At 39.1% G+C, this 22900-nt stretch overlaps 1 protein-coding gene across 3 annotated transcripts in view; it reads left to right on the top strand.

Annotated features, from left to right (window-relative positions):
• map3k4 (mitogen-activated protein kinase kinase kinase 4) overlaps positions 1–22900 on the top strand; it is a 213894-nt gene that overhangs the window by 76639 nt on the left and 114355 nt on the right. For all 3 annotated transcript variants that reach the window (XR_010018981.1, XR_010018982.1, XM_063056417.1), the window contains exon 3: positions 12301–13679. Coding sequence is in view for 1 of the 3 variants with exons in the window: in XM_063056417.1 (XP_062912487.1) it covers positions 12301–13679 (1379 nt within the window). In the remaining 2 variants the exon portion in view is untranslated. The remainder of the gene's footprint in view (positions 1–12300; positions 13680–22900) is intronic.

Below are 22900 nucleotides of genomic sequence, written 5' to 3'. Positions count from 1 at the left end.
ATTTTTTTCCCCCCATTCTTCTTTACAAAAGTGCTCAAACTCTGACAGATTGCATGGGGATTGTGAGGGACCAGTCCTTCTCAAGTCCAGCCACAAATTCTCAATTGGATTGAGGTCTGGACTATGACTTGTCCACTCCTGGACAATAACTTTGTTGTTTTTAAGCCTTTCCTGTGTAGCTTTGGCTTAATGCTTGAGGTCATTATCTTGCTGGAAAACAAATCTTTTCCCGAGTTGCAGTTCTCTTGCAGGCTGCATCAGATTTTCCTCCAGAATTTCCCTGTATTTTGGTGCATTAATTTTACTCTCTACCTTCTCAAGCCTTCCGGAGCCTGCTGCAGTGAAGCATCCCTACAGCATGATGCAGCCACCACCATGCTTCACAGTAGGGATGGTGTGTTTTTGATGATGTGTGGTGTTTGGCTTATGCCAAACATAGCATTTAGTCTGATGGCCAAAAAGCTCAATTTTGGTTTCATCAGATTAAAGAATCTTCTTCCAGCTGACTTTAGAGTCTCTCACATGCTTTCTGGCAAACTCTAGCCAGGATTTCATGTGTGCTTTTTTTCAACAGTGGCTTTCTCTTTGCCACTCTCCCAGAAAGCTGCGATTGGTGAAGCACCTGGGCAACAGTTGTATGCACAGTCTCTCCCATCTCAGCTTCTGAAGCTTATAACTCCTCCAGAGTTGTCATAGGTCTCTTGGTGGTCTCCTTCTTGCACAGTCACTCAGTTTTTGAGGACAACCTGTGTATCCATCTCCTGACTTGTACTTTTCGATAACCTTTTTGTGAAGTTGCTTGAAGTGCTCTTTTGTCTTCATGGTGTAGTTTTTGCCGAGATACTGACTCACCAGCAGTTGGACCTTCCAGATACAGGTGTATTTTTACTACAATTAATTGAAACACCTTGACTGCACACGGTGATTTCCATTTAACTAATTATGTGACTTATAAAACCAGTCACAAACAAGAGAAAATCAGCAGGTGCTGAAAATCCAAGCAACACACAAAATGCTGGAGGAACTCAGCAGGCCAAGGCAGCATTTTGTGTTTGGCTGTACCAGTGATGATTTGGTGTGTCATATTAAAGGGGATGAATATTTATGCAATAATTTATTTTGTGTTTTATATTTGTAATTAATTTAGATCACTTTGTAGAGATCTGTTTTCACTTTGACACAAAATAGTCTTTTTCTGTTGATCGGTGTTTTTAAAAAAACCAAATTAAATCCACTCTTTTTAAATCTTTTTATTAAATAAGTATACAAAAAAGTAAGCCATATAGACACTAATACATTGTTAGAATATAATAAAATTACAGAAGATATTAATACAAAAAAAATACTACAAACAATGTAATTTAAACATAACATACCAAGGTAACATAATAGTATACTAATTTTATATATATATCAATGGAGAAAAAGAAAAAAAAAACCCCCAAAAAAAACCCACCGTGCAACTAACTAAAAGCAAAGCAAAGCAATGGGCTAACTTGAAACCAAACAGAGTTAAACTTAAAATCACGTCCTCAATCCCGACCGCCATTAAAAACAGTGAAAAAAACAAGAAGGGTATATATTACATTAAATGAAAATATTGAATAAAAGATCTCCAAGTCTGTTCAAATTTAAATGAGGAGTCATAAAGATTGCTTCTAATTTTCTCCAAGTTCAAGCATAATATCGTCTGAGAAAACCAAAAAAAGGTGGTTGGAGCATTAAGCTCTTTCCAATGTTGTAAGATACATCTTTTCGCCATTAAAGTAAGAAATGCAATCATTCTACGGGCTGAAGGGGAGAGATTACTGGAAATTTTAGGTAGTCCAAAGATAGCAGTAATAGGGTGAGGAGAGATATCTATATTCAATACCTTGGAGATAATATTAAAAATGTCTCTCCAAAAAGTTTCCAAAGTAGGGCAAGACCAAAACATATGAGTTAAAGAGGCTATCTGCCCCGGACATCTATCCCAAAAAGATTAATATGAGAATAAAAGCGCGCTAACTTATCTTTGGACATATGTGCTCTATGAACAACTTTAAATTGAATTAGGGAATGTTTAGCACAAATAGAGGAAGTATTGACTAATTGTAAAATCTGCCCCCAGTCATCCACAGAAATGGTAAACCCCAATTCCTGTTCCCAATCTACCCTAATCTTATCAAATGGAGCTTTCCTAAGTTTCATAATAATATTATAAATCATAGCCGATGCACCTTTCTGACATGGATTAAGGTTGATTATAGTATCTAAAATGTATGTAGGAGGGAGCATTGGAAAGGAAGAAAGTATAATACTTAGAAAATTTCTAACTTGTAAATATCTAAAAAAATGTATTCTTGATAAATTATATTTATTAGATAATTGTTCAAAAGACATAAGGGAACCATCTAAAAATAAATCCAAAAACCGTGAAATACCTTTAGTCTTCCAAATTTGAAAAGCACGATCCGTAAAAGAGGGAGGAAAAAATATGTTACCTAAAATGGGAATCGCTAACCCAAATTGATTAAGATCAAAAAATTTTCTGAATTGAAACCAAATACACAAGGTATATTTAACTATCGGGTTAGACACCTGTTTAAGGCGTTTCCAATCAAAAGGAAGAGAGGAACCTAAAATAGAGCCAAGTGTAAAACCCTGAACAGATTGTAATTCCAATGCTACCCATTTAGGAATGGATAGTATATCCTGGTCCAGTAACCAGAATTTCATATGTCGAATATTAATTGCCCAATAATAAAATCTAAAGTTAGGTAATGCTAAGCCTCCATCTCTCTTAGCTTTCTGTAAATGTATTTTACCCAGTCTCGGGTTTTTATTCTGCCAAATAAATGAAGAAATTTTAGAGTCAACTTTGTCAAAAAAAGATTTTGGAACAAAGATTGGTAACGCCTGAAATATATATAAAAATTTTGGCAAAAAAACCATCTTAACTGCGTTAATACGACCAATCAAAGTTAAATATAAAGGAAGCCATTTAGATGAAAGTTGAGTAATATGGTCTATTAATGGTAAAAAGTTAGTCTTAAATAAATCTTTGTATTTACAAGTAATTTTAATCCCAAGATATGAAAAATAATTATTAATCAATTTAAATGGAAATTTATAATATAAGGGAAGTTGTTTATTAATTGGAAAGAGTTCACTCTTACTAAGATTTAATTTATAACCTGAAAAAAGACCAAATTGTGCTAATAACTCTAAAACAGCCGGGATGGATTTTTGAGGATTAGAAATATATAAAAGTAAATCATCAGCATAGAGTGATAATTTATGGGACTTTAAGCCCCGAGTTATCCCAGTAATATTTGGAGATTCCCGAATGGCAATTGCAAGAGGTTCTAATGCAATATCAAATAATAAGGGACTAAGAGGACAGCCTTGTCGAGTACCTCGAAAAAGAGAGAAAAAAGGTGAACTTAGAGTTAGTACGGACCGAGGCCACAGGAGAATAATATAAGAGTTTAATCCAGGATATAAATTTCAAGCTGAAATTAAACCTTTCAAGCACCTTAAATAAATAAGACCATTCTACTCTATCAAAAGCTTTCTCGGCATCTAAAGAGATAACACACTCAGGAACATTTTGTGAGGGAGTATAAACGATATTTAACAGTGTACGGATATTATAAAAAGAGTAACGACCTTTAATAAAACCCGTTTGGTCTTCCGAAATAATAGAGGGAAGTACTTTTTCTAATCTATTTGCTAATAACTTAGAAAAAACTTTAGAATCAACATTTAATAAAGATATTGGTCTATAAGATGTACATTGAGCAGGATCTTTATCCTTCTTTAATATTAAAGAAATTGACGCTCTATTAAAAGATTCAGGAAGTTTACCAAGTTTCGATGAAGCCTCAAAAACCCTACAAAGCCAAGGGATTAATGAAGGAGCAAAACATTTATAAAATTCTACGGTAAACCCATCAGGGCCAGGAGCTTTCCCCAAATTCATAGAGAAAATAACATTCTTAATCTCATCCATGGTAATAGGAGTATCTAACATAGAAGCCATATCCTGTGAAATCTCAGGGAAGTCTAAATTATCTAAAAAATCATTCATATATTTAGAATCTCGAGGAGACGCTGATTGATATAAGGAAGAGTAAAAATCACAGAAGGTTTGATTAGTCCCCACATGATCAAATATTAGTCGATCATTTTGGTTATAAATCTGATTAATTTGAGATTTAGCATAATTAGACTTCAATTGATTAGCCAACAGTTTACCAATTTTGTCACTGTGTACATAAGATTCACTTCTTGTTTTCTTTAATTGGTTTACAATCGAGGACGAGAGTAATAAACTGTATTCCATTTGAAGTTCAGTTCTTTGTTTATATAACTCCTCAGAAGGAGCTATAACATATTTCTTATCAATTTCCTTAATCTTGTCCACAATTACCAACTCCTGCTGCTTCTGCTTCTTCCTTAAAGCAGCAGAATACGAGATAATCTGACCACGAATATAAGCTTTAAAAGTATCCCAAAGAATGTTAACAGAAATATCCTCTGTATAGTTAATTGTAAAAAAAAATCAATCTGTTCATTCATAAAGTTAACGAAGTCCGAGTCCTGAAGCAACAGCGAATTAAAACGCCATTGTCTATTATTTTGTATATTGGCCAGAATTTTAATAGAAAGCTTAAGTGGAGCATGATCCGAAATGGTTATAGAATCATAATCACATTTAATCACTGAGGGAATAAGACGAGAATCAATAAAGAAATAATCAATTCTTGAATAGGAATGATGAACATGTGGAAAAAAAAGAAAAATCTTTTTCCTGAGGATGCAAAAAGCGCCAAATGTCCGTCGACCCAGAATCAGAAAGAAATGAGTTAATCAAAGTTGCAGATTTATTAGGTAAGGTCCATAAAGGAGCCGAACGGTCCAAAGCTGGAGACAAACAGGTATTAAGATCTCCGCCCCAGATCAATGAAAACTCATTCAAATTCGGAAACTGATTAAATAATGATTTATAAAATTCCGGACAATCCATATTAGGAGCATAAACATTAACCAAAACTACTTTTTTATTAAATAGTAAACCACTAACCAATAGAAATCTACCATTCGGATCAGAAATAATATCATGTTGTATAAAAGTAACCGAGGAGTCTATAAAAATAGAGACGCCTCGAATCTTAGCATTGGAGTTCGAATGAAACTGTTGTTCCTTCCAGAATTTAAAAAAACGTAGTCTGTCCCCCCTCCGCACATGGGTCTCTTGTAAAAAATAAAATTTGTGCTTTAAGTCTCCGGAACACTTTAAAAACTTTTTTCCTTTTAATAGGATGATTAAGACCATTAGTATTCCAGGAGACAAAATTAATAATAGACTCCATAAACCCTAAGGTCAACCCACAACAAGGAGGATTGACGATAGGCTCGACCCACGAACCCGGAAAGGAAACAGAACATACAAGAGATACCGGGAAGAAGAACGCAACCCATACTTCAATAATGTATATAGCCCAAGAAGAAAGAAACTAAAAAGTGAAGCCCCTCCCACCACCCCCCACCCCATGTCCCGAAAGCTAAGTCTAACGCAGACCAGCCCGAAAGAAGCAAGCACTAAAACTACCCCCATGACTTCCGGTATACGCTCCCTAAAAAAGTGTAAATATAAAAAAGATCAGCTGATTATAAAACAGTAAAAGAATAAAAAAAGATAACTCAATTAAAATAAACACATACCAAAATAAAAGCCAGAAAATATATGAAAAAAAACCGCAATAAACACCAGACCCATGAATAAACAGAACAACAAAAAAGAAATAAGATTATTAACCTAAACTAGTTATAAAAACCTACAAAACAAAATAGATTTTAAAAAAACTACAAAATTTAAGGCCACAAAGGAAATACGTAAGATGACAATAAGGAAGTAACCACCCAGAATCCCCTGGGAAAAAGAAAGAAATGACGCAGTTAAAAAGAAAGTTTAGCAACCATATTAAGTAATCAAAAATAAACTTTTCTGCCCATATAAGGCAAAAAAAAATTAAGACCAACAAATTCACAGCCTCCGATCAGCGGAGATAGTTAAAGAATTACAATTAAGATGTCGATGGTGAAAATTGATCCAAATAACTCTGGGCATCCGATGGAGAGTCAAAAAAACAGAGGGCTCCATCCGGCGTACGAATCCTTAGACGTGCAGGGTAAAGAAGCGCAGGTCTTAAATCCATCTTGTAGAGTTCCGACATCACAGATCTGTAACGAACCCGTTGATCCCGGATTGGTTTACTGAAATCTTCCACGAATCGGAATTTAAGATCCAGAAAATCAATGAAACCCTTAGATCGAACGAATCGAAACAGTTTCTCCTTGTCTTGAAAGTAATGAAACCGTAAAATAACATGTCGAGGTCTATCTGACCTAGGCGAGTATGATGGAACTCTGTGAACACGATCCAATAACGGTGGTTGGTCAGGAAATACAGTAGGAAATGCATCTTTTAAAAGTTGAGAAAAATACTTCATAGGGTTATCGGATTCAACAGCTTCACGCACCCCAATCATTCGAAGATTCTGCCGTCGCATTCTAGATTCTAAGTCAGAGTTTTTAAAGGTCAGAAAGTCGAGTTTCTTCTTCATTACATTAATTGTTTCTTCAATTTTCTCCATCTTGAGCTCACTTTGTTGCGTGGATTTTTGAAGATCAGATATAGCCGACCGATGTTCCGTAATAGATATTTGTATCTTCTCAATTGAATCGGCAATTTTCTGGAAACTAGTTGAAATTTCCTCCCGAATTAGCTCCGATATAGCTTTCAAAGTCACTGGTGGTTCAGTCGGAGGGAAATCGGTACCTTTCGGTTTAACCGGAGGTTTGCCATCCTTCCCGTTTTTCCCATTCTTAGACATAGCAGATCTTAAACGCATCCAGTTATCGAAGAGCCCAATTTAATTCAAAGTATTGTAAAAGTTGATGCCTTAATGGTTACTTAAAATATAGCTGATCAGAAGAAAAAAAACTCAGGTAATGGAGCGAGTCAAGAACGCGACTTCACTCCATGAGCGCTACCGGAAGTCCCCCAAATTAAATCCACTCTTGATTCAATATAGCAAAACAATACAACATGAAAATTTCCAATGGTGGTGAGTACTTTTTATAGTAACTGTACATTATAATTTCCTTTTGCATTTGACCTCCCAAAGTGCACCATCTCAGTGCTTGTTCAGATTAAACCTCTTGCCATTTCTCTTCCCATATTTGTAACTATTCTATACTTTGCTGTATCTTTTGGCAGCCCTCTACATTGTGAACAGCTCCAATCATTATGACTAACCCACTGTCTACATTTTCATCCAATTCGTTTGTATATCTCACAAACGACAGAGAGCTCAGCACTGACCCCTATGAATGCCACTGCCATTGTTCTTCCAGCCAGAATGACACCCTTCCACCATTGCCTTCTTGTCTTCTCTGGGCAACCCAATTATAGTTTATCATTGAAGTTAATTTCTTGTTCTGTTTGCCTTGAGAATCCTTGGCAAATGCCATACTAAAATCCACGTAGACAACATCCTTTGCCCTACTCTCATCAAGCACTTTTGTCATTACCTTAAATAAAGCTGAATCATGTTTGTAAGACCTAACCCCCCTGCACAAACCCATGCCAACTATCCCTAATCAGGCCATATTATTCCAAACTTGTATTAATCCTATGCGTAAGAGTCACCTCCAGTAGCGTCCCTACCACTAATGTGAGGCTAACCAATCTAAAATCTTAGATTATCCCTATTTCCTTTTATGAACAAAGGAACAATACTGGCTAAACTCCAGTCCTTCAGGACCTTGCCTATTGCCACTGAGAATACAACAATCTTTGTCGAGGCCCCAACAGTCTCCTCACTTGCCTTGTTTAATAACTGGGGATATATCCAATCAGCTGCTGGGGACTTATCCTCTTTGATGCTCTTCAGAAGACCTAGTACCACCACTTGTTTGATCTCACAATGCCCATTAGCGTGACCTCCATACTAAGATTATTATCTTCTTTCCCCTTGGTGCTCATTAGTACCTTCCCAAATCCTCTGACTGCAAGCATAAATTCCCTCCTTATTCTTTGAGGTACTCTTTTGCTTTTAATGCAATTATAAAATGAAGAATTTCTTCAATCCTACTTGTCAAGAACATTTCGGTGCCTCTTTTGGCCTTCCTAGTTTCCTTCTTGAGTTCACTATGGTACTGAACACTGTGCAATGATCAGCAAGAATCCCTATTTTTGAATGTATCCTTGCTGAACTTCAGGGGACTGTGGAGTCCTGTGGTCAGATTTATACTGTTTAAAGCTGATGATGTCATTATACTAATTTCCAGGCCATATTAATTGCTGAAGTAAGATAGCTGCCAATAATGATCATGTTTAAGCAGTGTTTTATCTATAGTTGTTGAGTAACCAGAGAAAGGCTAGCATTTATAAATTGCCTTCTAAGAAATTGCAAAAAGCAATCAATGTCCACCAAGCGTCACTTCTCACTACTTGTAATTGAAACCCTTGTAAGTTTTTTTTTGTGTGCCATACTCTGCCAGAGCCTCGGTGACCACTTCTTTTCAAGTGGTTGTCTTGTAGGAAAGGTTCTGTGAGTGGTTCCCCACGTCCTTCTCACAGCACAGTTTTTTTTAACGAGGTTGAGTTGAGAGCTCGACACTCAACCCGGCCGGATGGAAAGCGCGCCCGGGAGCGGCCCGACTGGGTTCAAACTCAGGAAGCTCCGCTCCGGAGTCTGGCATTGATGTCACTGCGCCACCAACTGGCCAGTTATACTCGGCATGAATTTTATAGACCTATCCATAAATGCACATCTTGACACTGACAGGAATTTGCCTTAGTAACTAAATTCTGTTAGAATCTTTTTCCTCCAAGGTTTTGATCTCTTCCCCTCTCCCTCCACTTTCTCACCACATGAATTTCATGTTGACAGGGTTAGCATGAAGCTTTGTGCACCTTATTAGGATGGAACCTTCTCAAGATAAGTACTGCTGCTGCTACAAAGTTTATTTTAAGTGCCTTAACTTCCTTGGTGCTTTCGGCCAGGAAATTCTCCATTATTTTTGCCCCCTGAAATATTTGAAAGGCTTTTAGTTTTAAACTAAAAGCAGTGTCTAATTTCTAAAAGAAAGCTTTAAGATTGGAGCATGAAACAGTTTATATGGAAGAATTAATTTGCAGGTGTATCTTTTAAGGGCTTGTGCTCTCTCACTGAGAATCGAGCTATGAATCACCTTACTCTCAATTTAAGTACAATCTATGTGAATACAATAGATTGTGTTTAAATCGAAAGAGGGGTAATTAGATTTTCAATAAATCCTGGTACTCAGTGCGACATTAGATTCTAGAACTGTTGAGGTGTTACCATGTTACAAAATCCCACTGGCTTACAAATGTGTTGTACGTCTGTGTGCATACGAGCATTCACAGGTCCGATTTGACAAAAGCTGTGTGTCATCTGAGTTTCATTATTTTGACTAACCTCCACTTTTTTTTTGTTTTGTTTCTTGGTAGAATGCACAAAAATGTCATCAGCTTTTAAACTAACATTTTCAAGGTCAAAATCCTTATGAATTTTATTACAGTTCTGTTCTGTGATGATTGTAGATTAGTTCAAAGCACGTCTGAAGGCAAGATGTGGTAGTTTGAAATGCATTCTAATATCCTGTCAGGAGGGATTTACAGTAGCATCTGTGCTATATAGATTCAGGTTTGCTTGATCTTCATATGATTTTCGCATACTCTGAGGTTGCAGTTGTGCAGCGTTCTATGTGTATGTAACACCCTGGGAAAGATTTCACTGCTAACATAATAGTCTTTCTGTAGAAGCAGTGTTTGTGTTATGGTTGGAGATAACGGATACTTTGGAGCATGAGCTGGGATTTTTTCTTATCGGCAAGAGATGAAGAGAGAAGACGCTGGAGAGAACCGGTTCTAGGATATGACCTGGTGGGGAGATCATGATTCAATGGAGCTGGACAGCGAGATTGACTGAGGATTGGTGAATTGAGCTCCAACTGGTGTACATTTAATTGTTTAATTATAATGAGCCCTTTTTGTTTTTTCTTTGCTTTACTAACCCTTTACTTAAGATTCATAAATTGAATTCCTTTAATCATACACAGTGTGTTGTCTGTCGTTTCTTGGCACCAAGTTGTAACAGGATTGCAAATTACACAGCATCTACACAAAGTGGGATTTGGGGAGAAGAGCCGTTTCAATCTCACGGGTTTGGCAGAACTGGTATACCTTCCCTCGACTTGCACAGCCAAGGAAACCAGCAGGGTTTCATGTATGTCCATGAAATTATAATTAAGTGCAAAAATGTCACCAGTGAATTTTTAGGCAGCAACTCAGTATAAGAGGGGCTGATAGCAGGTTGGTTTTCTGGATTTTGGAATAGGATGGTGTACACAGTATAAACTGGGATGAGTGATGGTCCATTGAGCCTTAAAATTCATTGCTGGTGTAAAGTAAACTCTTTCCTCCCCTCCCCCCATCAAAAATGAATCAAGGCATCTTGACTCTGTTGACCAATCTTCATTGTTTTGTTTCTATTTGCTTGTTTGGGAGATGATGCTAAATGGAGGATTTCATTTTCTTTGACGTGTATTAGAGATTTATCTAGCACTATAAATAGAAGAATTTGATTCAGTTAAATTGGTCAGCTTCAATATAGTATCATCATTAAATATCAGTGTACCCACAACTTGCTATTGCTTTTGTGACCTATCTCCCCTTGATCCATTTTAGTCTTCATGAAGAAGTATCCTCTCTCTGGCAATACAAAGCATTGCTGCTGTCTTCCAAAAGAATACTGAGGAAGTAAATGTACATTAAGCACAGTGGGATAGGATCCAGTCCATAATATTCAATTGCTTTACAGAAGTGCACATTCATTTTTACATAGTTGCATTATAATCTTCTCAAAACTGACTTGTTTTTCAGTCAGTTCATTCTAGAGTTTCTGGAGAAATTCAGCAGCCAATGCACACTTCTGTGCAGACCACATCATTGCCTTCTATTCAAATAGAAAATTGTGTAATGCAGACTAACACACCTTAGATTACCTCAGTTTGTGAATAAAAGGACAACGGGGAGAGAGGATGGGGAAAAACTTCTTATGAATGTGATAATATATCACGTTGGGTCTTCATTTCTTTGTCTTTTTATTTTCTCAATAAACCTTTGCCACTTTTGAGCTCCAGAATTATTAAAGGAATGTGATTTCATACAGCACAGTAGCGTAGCAGTTAGCATAATGCTATTGCAGAGCCAGCGACTCAGGTTCAATTCTCACTGCTATCTGTAATGAGTTTGTACGTTCTCCTCATAGCCGTGTGGGTTTCCTCTGGGTGCTCTGGTTTCCTCCACAGTCCATTGACGTACAGGTTAGTAGGTTAATTGGACACATGGATGTAATTTAGCGACGTGGGCTTATTGGGCTGAAGGGTTTGTTACCATGCTGTGTCTCTGGAAAAAAAAATACTGTGAAATTCAAAATGTTAAAAGAAGATCCTTTAGAAAAACTTGTAACAAGCAGGCAAACAAATCCATAAAGTGTGAAGCGTATTATTTTATATTTCGCAACAGGTTGATAATTCCACTTTTCAATAAATGTTTCAAATGAAGAATAGCAGATCATTCCAGTTTGCTGTGTTTACTCCCTGGGTCTAAGAACTCTGCGGAGCCATCTGTTATTTTTAAAGTGATTGTCAGTTGGAATATTTAGCTTCAAGTGAAGATTTCATATTTGAGTCAGGTTTAAAACTGATGAAATTTAAGAGAAAATTTCTAAATTGAAAGGCTGTATCTCATTAATGATGTCAACAATTACCTGCCAAGCATTTAGTAATCTTCATTTTTCAGTCATGAGCTGGATATCTTTTCAACTTTTAATTTCCACTATTTATGCAATATATGCTTTTGTTTTATTTCATATATTCTTTGAAGGATTTTGGTTTTAACAGCAAAATTCTTGGCATAATATTAAGAGGACATGAGTTGATAGTGTAGATTTTGAGAATATATTGCTTTTTAGCAAGATTGTTAATACCATTCATAATTTTTGATTGAATAATAATGTTCCATATAATTGTGTGAATTGTGCATGTCTGAGCCACCCTATTGTGTTGTTATTCATTCATAGTCCTCTCATGGAAAATGGAGCGTTTGTCCTGAGCCTGAGGAGAAAGGAGCTGTACTTTTCTCAATGGGATGTACAGTATGTCTGCTTCCATTTGGGATTGAAGAGATTCCTCAGTAACTTCTCTTTTTTTAAATTTCAGAAAAGGTAACCATACCAAAGCATCCAACACCGAAAGACAAGACGATTGAAAATGTGGCAGTATTCACTGACAAGCAAGAAAGGAAGCTGCGGTCCAATATGCGAACGACAGAAAGAGACCACAAGAAAACAGTGCAATGTGCATTTATGCTGGATCCGATTACTGGGTCCTCCACAAAGACTTCAATTCCCAACAAGCCTTACCTCTGCCTTGGCTGCAGTAACCCCAACCCTCCTGTCTCAGTGCCCCTTAGTAGACCCACACGGCAGACTTCCAGAACGGATTGTCCGGCTGACCGTCTGAAATTCTTTGAAACATTGCGATTACTACTTAAGCTTACCTCAGTTTCTAAGCGAAAGGAGAAAGAACAGAGAGGACAGGAAAATACCTCATACGAATGGGGGAGCAGAACAAATGAACTTATCTGGCTGGAGCTGCAAGCTTGGCATGCAAGTCGTAGCATAAGTGATCAAGATGTTTACCTGTATACAGCACGCCAGGCGGTCCCTGACATTATTAATGATATATTGAACTTCAAAGTAAATTATGGAAGCCTCGGTCAAAGTAAAGGTGGTGGTTATGCTAATGCTGCTGGAGTGGATGACATTTTTGAACAGAAGACTGATTGTATTCGGACTTCAGGAATGCACTTCTTTGGTCAGAGTAATTATCAGGAGCATCTTCAGTGTCAGAGGATAGCATGTGAGCAGGTGAAAAGTATTATGGAGCTGCTAGAGTCTGTGGAAGCACTTTACCCATCATTGCAGGCCCTCCAAAAGGACTATGAGAGGTATGCTGCAAAAGACTTTCAGAGCAGAGTGCAGGCACTGTGCTTATGGTTAAATATAACTAAGGATCTGAACCAGAAATTGAACTTGATGAGAACTGTATTGGGCATTGAGAAATTGCCAAACATTGGCTGGCCAGTGTTTGAAATCCCATCTCCTCGTCCTTCTGGAGCAAATGACACAGACGAGGAAGGAGGTGATGGCAAGAATTGCTTACAGCCTTGCCCATTGGATAATGAGCAGAGAGGTCATGAAGATGAAGTTACTGGGTCAGAAAATGACAGGGAGCATAGTTCTCATAGGCATAAAGAAGGGGTACATGTTCACTTTCATCCTTTGGATATTTTCCCAAAGAGGTTTGAGAGGTCTGTATCTGAAGACGAAACGTCCTTAATGGGAAATCTGTCCTCTGATTGCCCACCTGATGCTGGTTTCAACAGGAATTGTCAGATGTCTATTTATAGACCTTTTGTTGATAAAGCACTGAAACAAATGGGACTACGGAAGCTAATAATGAGGCTTCACAAGTTAATGGATGGATCTCTGCAAAGGGCACGAGTAGCACTGGAAAAAGATGTTAGTACACTGGAGGTAAGAACTCTGAATGCTGATATGACTTTCGCTTATTTTTGTCTTTAAATCTTCACCTTTCCATGAAATACTTCCACTTGGCATTGCAATAGAGACAAGAGGAAATTGAGCTAACACTTGAGGTAGTTTTTGACAAAACTAGAAGTTAAGTTTAACAGTTTTATGCAAGTGTGGAAGCCAAGAAAGAAAGAGAAGCAAAGAATGAGAGATGAGGGAAGACCAAAAGGAAAGATGTGGAGGTAACATCTTTCCCAGATGTTAAACTGAAACATGTATGTAGGGCCTCACTCTGAGGAATTCAGCTGTCTCTGAACTACAGAATATATTTTGAGCAAGTATAATTTGCTTTGCTTTTAAGTGCTACAGGCGATGTTGTTTAAATCTGGTATAATGGAACCAGCAGCTTTCCTCCATATAGTGCAACAATCTTGTCCCACAGTGCTGCTGTCACTGTGATTAAAAGGCATAATCCAGTTTTCAATACTTTAACCACTGACTTGGATCTGTAGAGGGTGATTTTTTTTTACTGGCAACATGGAAGTTTCTTGTAAGCTGCCATTATTTGTATGCCAAAACTACCTTTACCCTTTTTGTATGCACGTGCAAATACACAAGACCTGTTCCTGATCACTTTCCAGACTCTCCTCTGATTCAGGGCTGCTTATGGAGCTGAGCAAGTGCGTTCAGTGTGATAATTCCTAACCAGCTGCAGAGGAAAATCCAGTTGAACAAGCTGCAATAAGTTCTGGCAGCAGAACAGCATTCCCTTTGAGGGATAGTTTGGAGGGAACTGCAGCAATGGCAGTAAATAAAGTTGCCAAATTCAATGTACTCTTGAATGGTTCAATTGTAATTTTTTTTCAGTAGTCTTTTCAAAAGTTTTTTTTTAAGATTTTGGATGTTTCTAAATGTCAGAACATTTTAGAAGCATCATATTTTAACAATTCTGGCTACCATCTGGTAACTTGAAATGGAAGATTCACGCAAAGCAAGTTAGTTCTTTGCTTGAGTTGGTGATTTTGTGTGACCTACTGCTGTCTACCGATTCGCGGTCAAAAGGAGCTCTGCAACAGACATGCATGGTACCAACGACATTCAGTGTCAGAATCAAGTTTATTATCACCGACTTATAATATGAGGTTTGTTGGTTTGTGGCAACAGTACAGTGCAAAGGCATAAAATTACTATAAATTATAAACTAGTGCAAAAAAGGAAAAACAATATAGTGTTTAATGGGCTATTCAGAAACCTGATGGCGGAGGGAAAAAAGTTGTTTCTAAATCATTGAGTGTGGATCCTCAGTCTCCTGCACCTCCTCCTTGATGCTAATAATGAAAAGAGGCATGCCCTGAATTGTGAGGATCCTTAGTAACAGATGCTGCCCTTTTGAGGTATGCCTTTTGAAGATGAGCTCAATGGTGAGGAGTATTGTCCCTGTGAGTGGTGCAGGCTGAGTCTACAACCTTCTATAGCAGGAGTTCACAACCTTTTTTATTATGCATTGGACTGCTACCATTAACTGAGGGGTTTGTGGACCCCAAATTGGGAACCCCTGCTCTATAGCCTCTTGCGATCCTGTGCTTTGGAGCCTTCGTACCAGGCTGTGATGCAACCAGTTGGAAAGCTCTCTATTGTACATCTACAGAAATGTGCACGAGTCTTTGGAGACCTCCTCAAACTCCTAATAAAATAGAACCACCATCTTGGCTTCTTCGTGGGCCCTGGATAGATTCTGTGAGATACTGACACCGATGAATTTAAACCTGCTCACGTACTCAATGAGGGCTGGTGTATGTTCTCCGAACTTCCCTTTCCGAAAGTCCACAATCAGTACTTTGATCTTGCTGACGTTAAGTGTGACACCACTTGAACCAGTTGATCCGTCTCAAGAACAGTGGTGTCAACTCCAAATTGGTCTGCCACAAGCAGCGGATTTAACCTGTTGGAGGCCACCCTAGTTTGGGGACGTGAGAGTGTGAGCTGGTGCTAGGGAATGGTTTAGGTATGATTAAATAAAGAAATGAAGGTTTTTTTTTGTATATGATTACAAGCATCACTGACAAAGTTAATATTTGTTTCCTAACCTTGATTGTCCTGTACAGTTGATAGTGATTCACTTTTTTTTTGAACCCTTGCTGTACTAGGAGCTAGCAAAGAAGTAATAAACTTCATGATGTCCCCTTGTGCTATGGCTGTTATCCTATAGAATGTAGAACATGGAATAGCATAGCACAAGAACTGTCCCTTTGGCCCACAGTGTTGTTGCAAGCTAATTAAACTAGCAATACACACATAACTAAACTAGTCTCTCCTTCCCTGTAGAAGTCCATATCCTCTCATTTGTCAAAGATACTTTCAAACGCCTCTATGGTATTTACCTCTACGACCAGCCTCCCCCACCCCCAATCCCCAGCAAAACAAATGTGGAGAATGTCATATCGACTTTGCTGTTAGGTAGGACTCTCAGATTGTGGACTCAGTGGTAAAGAAGAGAAGATGTGCTTCCATATCAGGATGAAATGTGGCTTGAGAAACAGTTTGTTGATGATTGCATTCCTCTGTACCCACTACCTGTTTCTTCCTCAGTGGCAAAGGCCACAATTCTCTGAGATACGTTTGAGACCTTGTCAAGTTACTGGACTGCATCTTGAAGGTGAGCATTGCAACCGTGACAGTTAGGGTTGTAGTCAAGATGGCTGCTTCACTGTAGATGCTGATGAGCTTCGTGAATGGAGTTGAAACTTTTCTCATCCGAGCAAGTGGAGAATGTGCCATCAAAAGCCATCTTTCATGTCTGTTCCAGAGTATTTCAAAGCATTGAAAGTTATTCTGCAGTATAGGAAATGTGGCAGTCATTATGCACGTGGCCATTCACAAATGCACAAACACAAATGTGAAAATGATCAGATAATGTTTAGAAATGTTGACTGAGTAAAACCAAGAGCTTGGAGACCGAGGAGAACTTTCTGCTCTTAGGAGCATGGGATATTTTACATCCTCCTGATTATAGTTTCTCCTAATGGTGCATATTCCTTGGTTCCCATTGACTTGGCTTTTACTGGGGTTTCCTGATCTCATGTGGATAAAATGCATCAACCCTGGATTTCAGTTTTTGTGTCCACGTTTGGAACAAGGCTGTAATAAGACCCAGAGTTAAATGGTTCTGATGGATTTCAGACTGAGAATGGACTTGGCAGGTTATTGGTGAATGAATTTCAGGGCAAGTTTAGAAAGTTGAATTTTAGCAGAAATCAGTGATGCTCAAAGCTAGGGAAAAAGCAGTGCTTATCTTTGAAGGTTGGAAGATTTTTAGAAGAGGGATGGAACCATCCCTGCAGTGGGCTGCAGTCATTGTAAAAAGTCATTCATTGGTAAGGCAGCGTGAAGTTTAAAATGAGCCTTTTGTAGTTTTTCAGAGGGCTGTAATTATAGTGATCTCTTAGGCACTCAGCAGGGGACGATTAAAACGAAGTGAGGTGTAGGCGGAGCTGTCAGGCTTCAGCAGGGTTGAGCTTCAGCTTGAGAAGTTAGAGATATAACAAGTGTAGACAGAATGCTCGTTCAGGCAGTGGAATGCTCCTCTTGTGAGATGTGGGATTTCAGGGTACCTGACAGTCTCCCTGATGACTATACCTGCAGAAAGTTCACCCAGCTTCAGCTCCTGACTGACACAGTCAAGGAACTGGAGCTGGATGTACTCAAAATCATCTAGAAGACTGAAAACCTCTGAGATGAGACTTTTACTAAGGTGGTCACACTCAGAATGCAGGCTTCAGGTAATAGATGGGTGACCACTAGGAAAAGTAAACAGTCAATGGAGGGTTCTACTGCAGCTATTCCCGTCAGCCGTAAGTATAACCCTTTGGATACTAGTGGGGGAGGGGGAAATGACCTATCAGGGCACTGTAGCAGCAGCCAGGCCAGTGGGGCTGTGGCCGGCTCTAAGGCTCAGCAAAGAAGGGTAGAGTCAGGCAAAATGATAGTGACAGGGAAACATACAGATTTTGTGACAGTGAAAGAGATGCCAGCATGGTGTGTTGCCTCACAGGTGCTACTGTCCAGGATGTCTTAGAGCGGTTGTAGGCAGAAGATTCTCGAGAGGGAGAGTGAAAAGCTAGAGGTTGTGGTGCACATTGACACCAGTGACATGGGTAGAAATGGGGAAGAGGTCCTGTGCAGTAAGAAATAGGGAGCTAAGGAAGAACCTGAAGAGCAGAACATCCAAGGATGTAACCTCTGGAGTAGTCCTGGCACCACGTGCTCGTCAGGGCAGGAATAGGATGATAGTACAGATAAATGAGTGTCTGAGGAAGTGATGCGGGGGGGCAGGGTTGCAGGTTTCTGGATCACTGGGATCTGTTTTGGAAAAGGTATGACCTGTACAAAAAGGACAGATTACATCTGAACCTGAGGGGGAGCAATATTCCTGTGGGCAGGTTTGCTAGAACTGTGGGGGAGGGTCTCAACTAATTTGGCAGGGGAGTGAGAACCAGAATAATAAGACTGAGGTTGGTTAGTTGGTATACAAATCGAAGCAGTGTGTAGTGAGACTGTGAGGGTGGACAGGCAGATGATAGGGCAAAATTGCAGTTAATGCAGCGGTCCCCAACCACCGGGCCGTGGACTGGTACCAGGCCGCAAAGCATGAGCTACTGGGCCGCGAGGAAACGATATGATTTGGTGATATGAGTCAGCTGCACCTTTCCTCATTCCCTGTCACACACCGTTGAGCTTGAACGCATGCGAGGTCGTGACCCATGCGTCATCCATGTCAGCGCGGGAAGGAGATCAATTCCTCAAGCTTGCAAATGACGGTGGGCTGAGAAGTATGTTTGACATAACATCTCTGTCGGCATTCTGGATCAAAGTCAAAGCTAAATATCCTGAGGTAGTCACGAAAGCACTGAAAACGTTGCTTCCATTTCCAACATATCTCTGCAATGAATGCAACGAAAACTAAATTGCAGAATAGACTGGACATAAGGAACCCCCTTCGAGTATCGCTGTCTCCCATCACCCCTCGATAGGACGGTCTTGTTGCAGGAAAGCAAGCACAGGGCTCCCACTGATGCAGCGATATTGGTGTGTTGCAATGATTTTATATATTCATATGGGGAAAATATGTGCTGTGTGTTTAATATCCAAACGTTACTTAAAATGTTATGATGCTATTGACTTATATAACCATATAACAATTACAGCACGGAAACAGGAGATCTCTGCCCTTCTAGTCCGTGCCGAACGCTACCCTCACCTAGTCCCACTGATCTGCACTCAGCCCACAGCCCTCCATTCCTTTCCTGCCCAGATACCTATCCAATTTTTCTTTAAATGATAGTATCGAACTTGCCTCTACCACTTCTACTGGAAGTTCGTTCCACACTTACTTCAAGCTCCCCTGTCCTCCCCTGATAATTGACTTATCACTATATTCATGCGAGGAAAATATGTGCTATGTTTTTAATATTAAGTTCGTTAGATGCACTCAATTTTGTTTCTGAGAGGGTTTATTTGCCACTTATCACCTATATTCCGGTCGTGATTAACACCCCCCCCCCCCGAACAGAATCGCCAAAAACGATTTGTAGGGAAAAAATCGGCACGTACACGCATGCACAAGTCATGCATGCGCGCTGGAGCCCGCGCAAAGCTTCATGGTCATTGTATTCTTTCCAGGGGTAAACCCAATGTATTTGACTGCTACTCTTGTCCGTTGGCAACCCTACCCACCCCCCCCAGTCAGCCGGTCCACAAGAATATTGTCAATATTAAACCGGTCCGCACTGCAAAAAAGGTTGGGAACCCCTGAGTTAATGGGATGAGTTGAAGTGTAGCATGGGGCCAAATCGAAAAGGATGATGAATACAGGATTTAAGGTGTTAGGTTTCAGAAATTTTTATTTAGATCTTTATTTTGATCTGAAAAGTGCTGAAAGTAGTTCAGTAATTTTTTTCTAAGGGTATTTAGATTATTGGAGATATACCACATTTATTTTTGGGGCTGTGTGAAATGTACAAGCTGTGGCTATCTTTTCATCAGGTAGCAAGTATATAGATGATTGTGTGATTGTTAATCTTTGAGAACTCTTAAGTCAAGTAGCTAGCATATTGGTGCATTTGTTTTTATGTTTTGCTTTTTTTTCCCCTGTAATTTCTGTCGCATGAAGTTCATTGTACGGTATTTTTTTTAAAAAGTGAGCAACTGTAGATTTGTTTAGAATGTTTTGACTTTCAAGTTCCCAATAGATGGTCATCAGAATAGCCTCTATTAATTGAATGGACAAAAGTAGAGAGAGGGTCATCTTGCTACCAAGTATAGCTCTTGAAGCCCTTGCTGAGGACCTAGCCATTCCTACCTCAGTAGCTTGCACATTACCCAAAAATAATGCAAGTGAGGATACATCTGGTAAAGCTCTGAACATAGTCGTATCAGGTCAAAAGGGAAAACAAGCACATTGACTTTTTTTAGACAGCATCATTTTCTTCTTCATTTCTATGGATTAAGAAAGTTAATCAAATGTTTTGATTGAAAATAGCTGAAAATTTAATGTTATAGTAACTATTAAGTATTTTAATCTGTGTAATGGCTCTCAAACTAGTAACATTTATCTCTTTAAAAGCTGTTCAGAATGTGATTCATTTTAGAGTATTGCAGATTTAAGTGAAATGATGTCCAAGAGGGTTTAAATATTTTGTAGCAATCATGAAAACAACAGCGACTGTTGATGGACACATGAGAGAGTGCAGATACTGGAATCTGGAGTGAAAATATAAACTGCTGGAAATACTCAGCAGGTCAGGCAGCATCTGTGGAGGGAAATGGATTGTTGACGTTTTAGTTCGAGGCCCTTTAGCTGAATGCTGCCTGACTCATTGAATTCCTCTGCCAGTTTGTTGCTTGCATTGGAACACGAACTGAAATAGAAATTGGGTTACATTGCATGGGGAAAAAAAAGCTAATGAAATAGTTACCAAAGACAAGAGTGCAGTTTTCTGAGAAATTGTTAATGTGATATCAGTAGAGGCTTTGTGTCAAACTGCCAGCAACCTTTGTGTGTGTGTGTGAGCTGCAGGTGTGTAGAAATGACATTTGATATTGAGTGGCTGGGTATTCTGTAGCATTACCTTTCAAATTCCCAGTAGTTCAAAAGAGTCTCTACTCTTGTAATTAAAGTTTCCCTGAGTTTTGGAGCATTAAAATGAAGAGATGTAGTGTTTGTGTATACTATTAAAATGCTACATATATATGCTATATTCATCATAAAAGTGTGAATGAGGCCGCAGATGGTGTGTGCAAGATATTCGGCCTCCCACGGTGGGTCTTGAGAATTTATGTGGATCATATGGTTTGTTGTATCTTAAGCCTAAATTTTACTACACCATTTTCCTGATTTTTTTTTTTCTTTACCTACTGCTTATTTGAAAGAAGGGACTTCCACTTTCTCTGTCTCAGATATCAGATGATGCTTTTGAATTGACTGCGCAAGTTCATTAGTATCATGCAAACAGGCCTATCTTGTCTCCCAGCTGTTGCTTTTATTCTTTGCTGTGTGTTTACTGCATTTTGCAAATCTGTTTTTTGTCTTATGTTTTTGATCTCCAACTGCTTGCATTCGTACATTGACCAGATAATCTTGTTTACACCTTTATCCTCATAATCACCCTGATTTTACTCCATCGGAAGCATTGCCCCACGCACCCATACACCATCCCAGCTATCCCAAACAAATCCTACCCACCCAACCCCACACTCTCAAACCCTGCCCCTGACCTCATTTTTTTCCACATTTTGCACTATTGCAAATGTCATTTGGGAAGCAAAAGACAGGAACTTATAGGCCAGTTAGCCTGACTTCAGTGGTTGGTACGATGCTGGAGTCCATTATTAAGGATGAGGTTTCAGGGTTCTTGGAGGCACATGATAAAATAAGCCAAAGTCAGCATGATTTTCTCAAAGGGAAAATCTTGCTTGATTATCTGTTGGAGTGCTTTGAGGAAATAACAGGCAGGACAGACAAAGGAGAGTCAGTAGATGTTGTTGATTTGGATTTTCAGGAGGCCTTTGACAAGGTGCTGCACATGATGCTGCTTTAACAGGATGAGACCATGTGGTATTAACGGAAAGATACTAGCATGCATAGAAGATTGGCTGACGGGCAAAAGGCAAAGAGTGGGAATAAAGGGGGCCTTTTCTGGTTGGATGCAAATGACTCATGACGTTACACAGGGGTCCATGTTGGGACCGCGTCTTTTTATGTTATATGTCAGTGATTTAAATGATGCAATTTATGGCTTTGTAGCCAAATTTACAGGCAATACAAAGATGGGTAGAAGGTACTGGTAGTGTTGAAGTAGGGAGTCTTCAGCAATATTTCCACAGATTAGCAGAATGAACAAAGAGTTGGAATACAGTATAAGAAGTGTATGGTCATGCACTTTGGTAGAAGGAAGAAAGACAGACTTTTTTTAAATGGGGAGAAAATTCAAAAATCAGAGGTGCAAAGGTACTTGAGAGTCCTCATGTAGGATTCCCTGAAAGCTGTCAGGATGAGTTGGTGGTAAGGAAAGCAAATGCAATCTTAGCATTCCTTTTGAGTAGACTAGAATATAAAAGCAAGGATGTAATGCTGAAGCTTTATAAGGCACTGGTTGGAGTGCAGTTGGAGTATTGTGAGCAGTTTTTGGCCCTTTATCTAAGAAAGGATGTCCTGGCTTTGGACATGGTCCAGAGGAGTTTCATTAGAATGATTATGGAAATGATACTTTGAGGGCCTGTACTCACTGGAGTTTAGAAGAATGAGGTGTGATCTCATTGAAACCTATCGAAAATTGAAAGGCACGGATAGTGGGCATGGAGAGGATGTTTCCTAAAGTGGGAGAGTCTAGGACCAAAGAGCACACCCTCAGAATAGAGGGACGGCCACAGAGAACAGAAATGAGGAGGAATTTCTTTAGTCAGAGGGTGGTGAAACTGTGAAATCTTCTCTTGCCCTCCCCCACCTAATAACAAAGAGGGCAGGTACAGTGAGTGGGAGAGGGAATTGAAACCGGGATTGGGACTTGGGAAGGGGAGAGGGAGAAGCAGAGGGAGGGTTACTGAAATAGGAAAATACAATTAGATAGTAGACTACCCAGGTCGAATATGAATGAGATGTTGTTCTGTACTTGAACAATAAGACAATATTTGAATGGAGTTGCAAGGAATAATGGTAGGAATAAAGG

This window comes from Mobula hypostoma, chromosome 8, assembly GCF_963921235.1.
Source record: "Mobula hypostoma chromosome 8, sMobHyp1.1, whole genome shotgun sequence".
In the NCBI taxonomy this organism is placed as follows: Eukaryota; Metazoa; Chordata; class Chondrichthyes; order Myliobatiformes; family Myliobatidae; genus Mobula; species Mobula hypostoma.
Note: the sequence above shows the minus strand (reverse complement) of the source record. Positions and strands in the feature narration are given on the sequence as shown.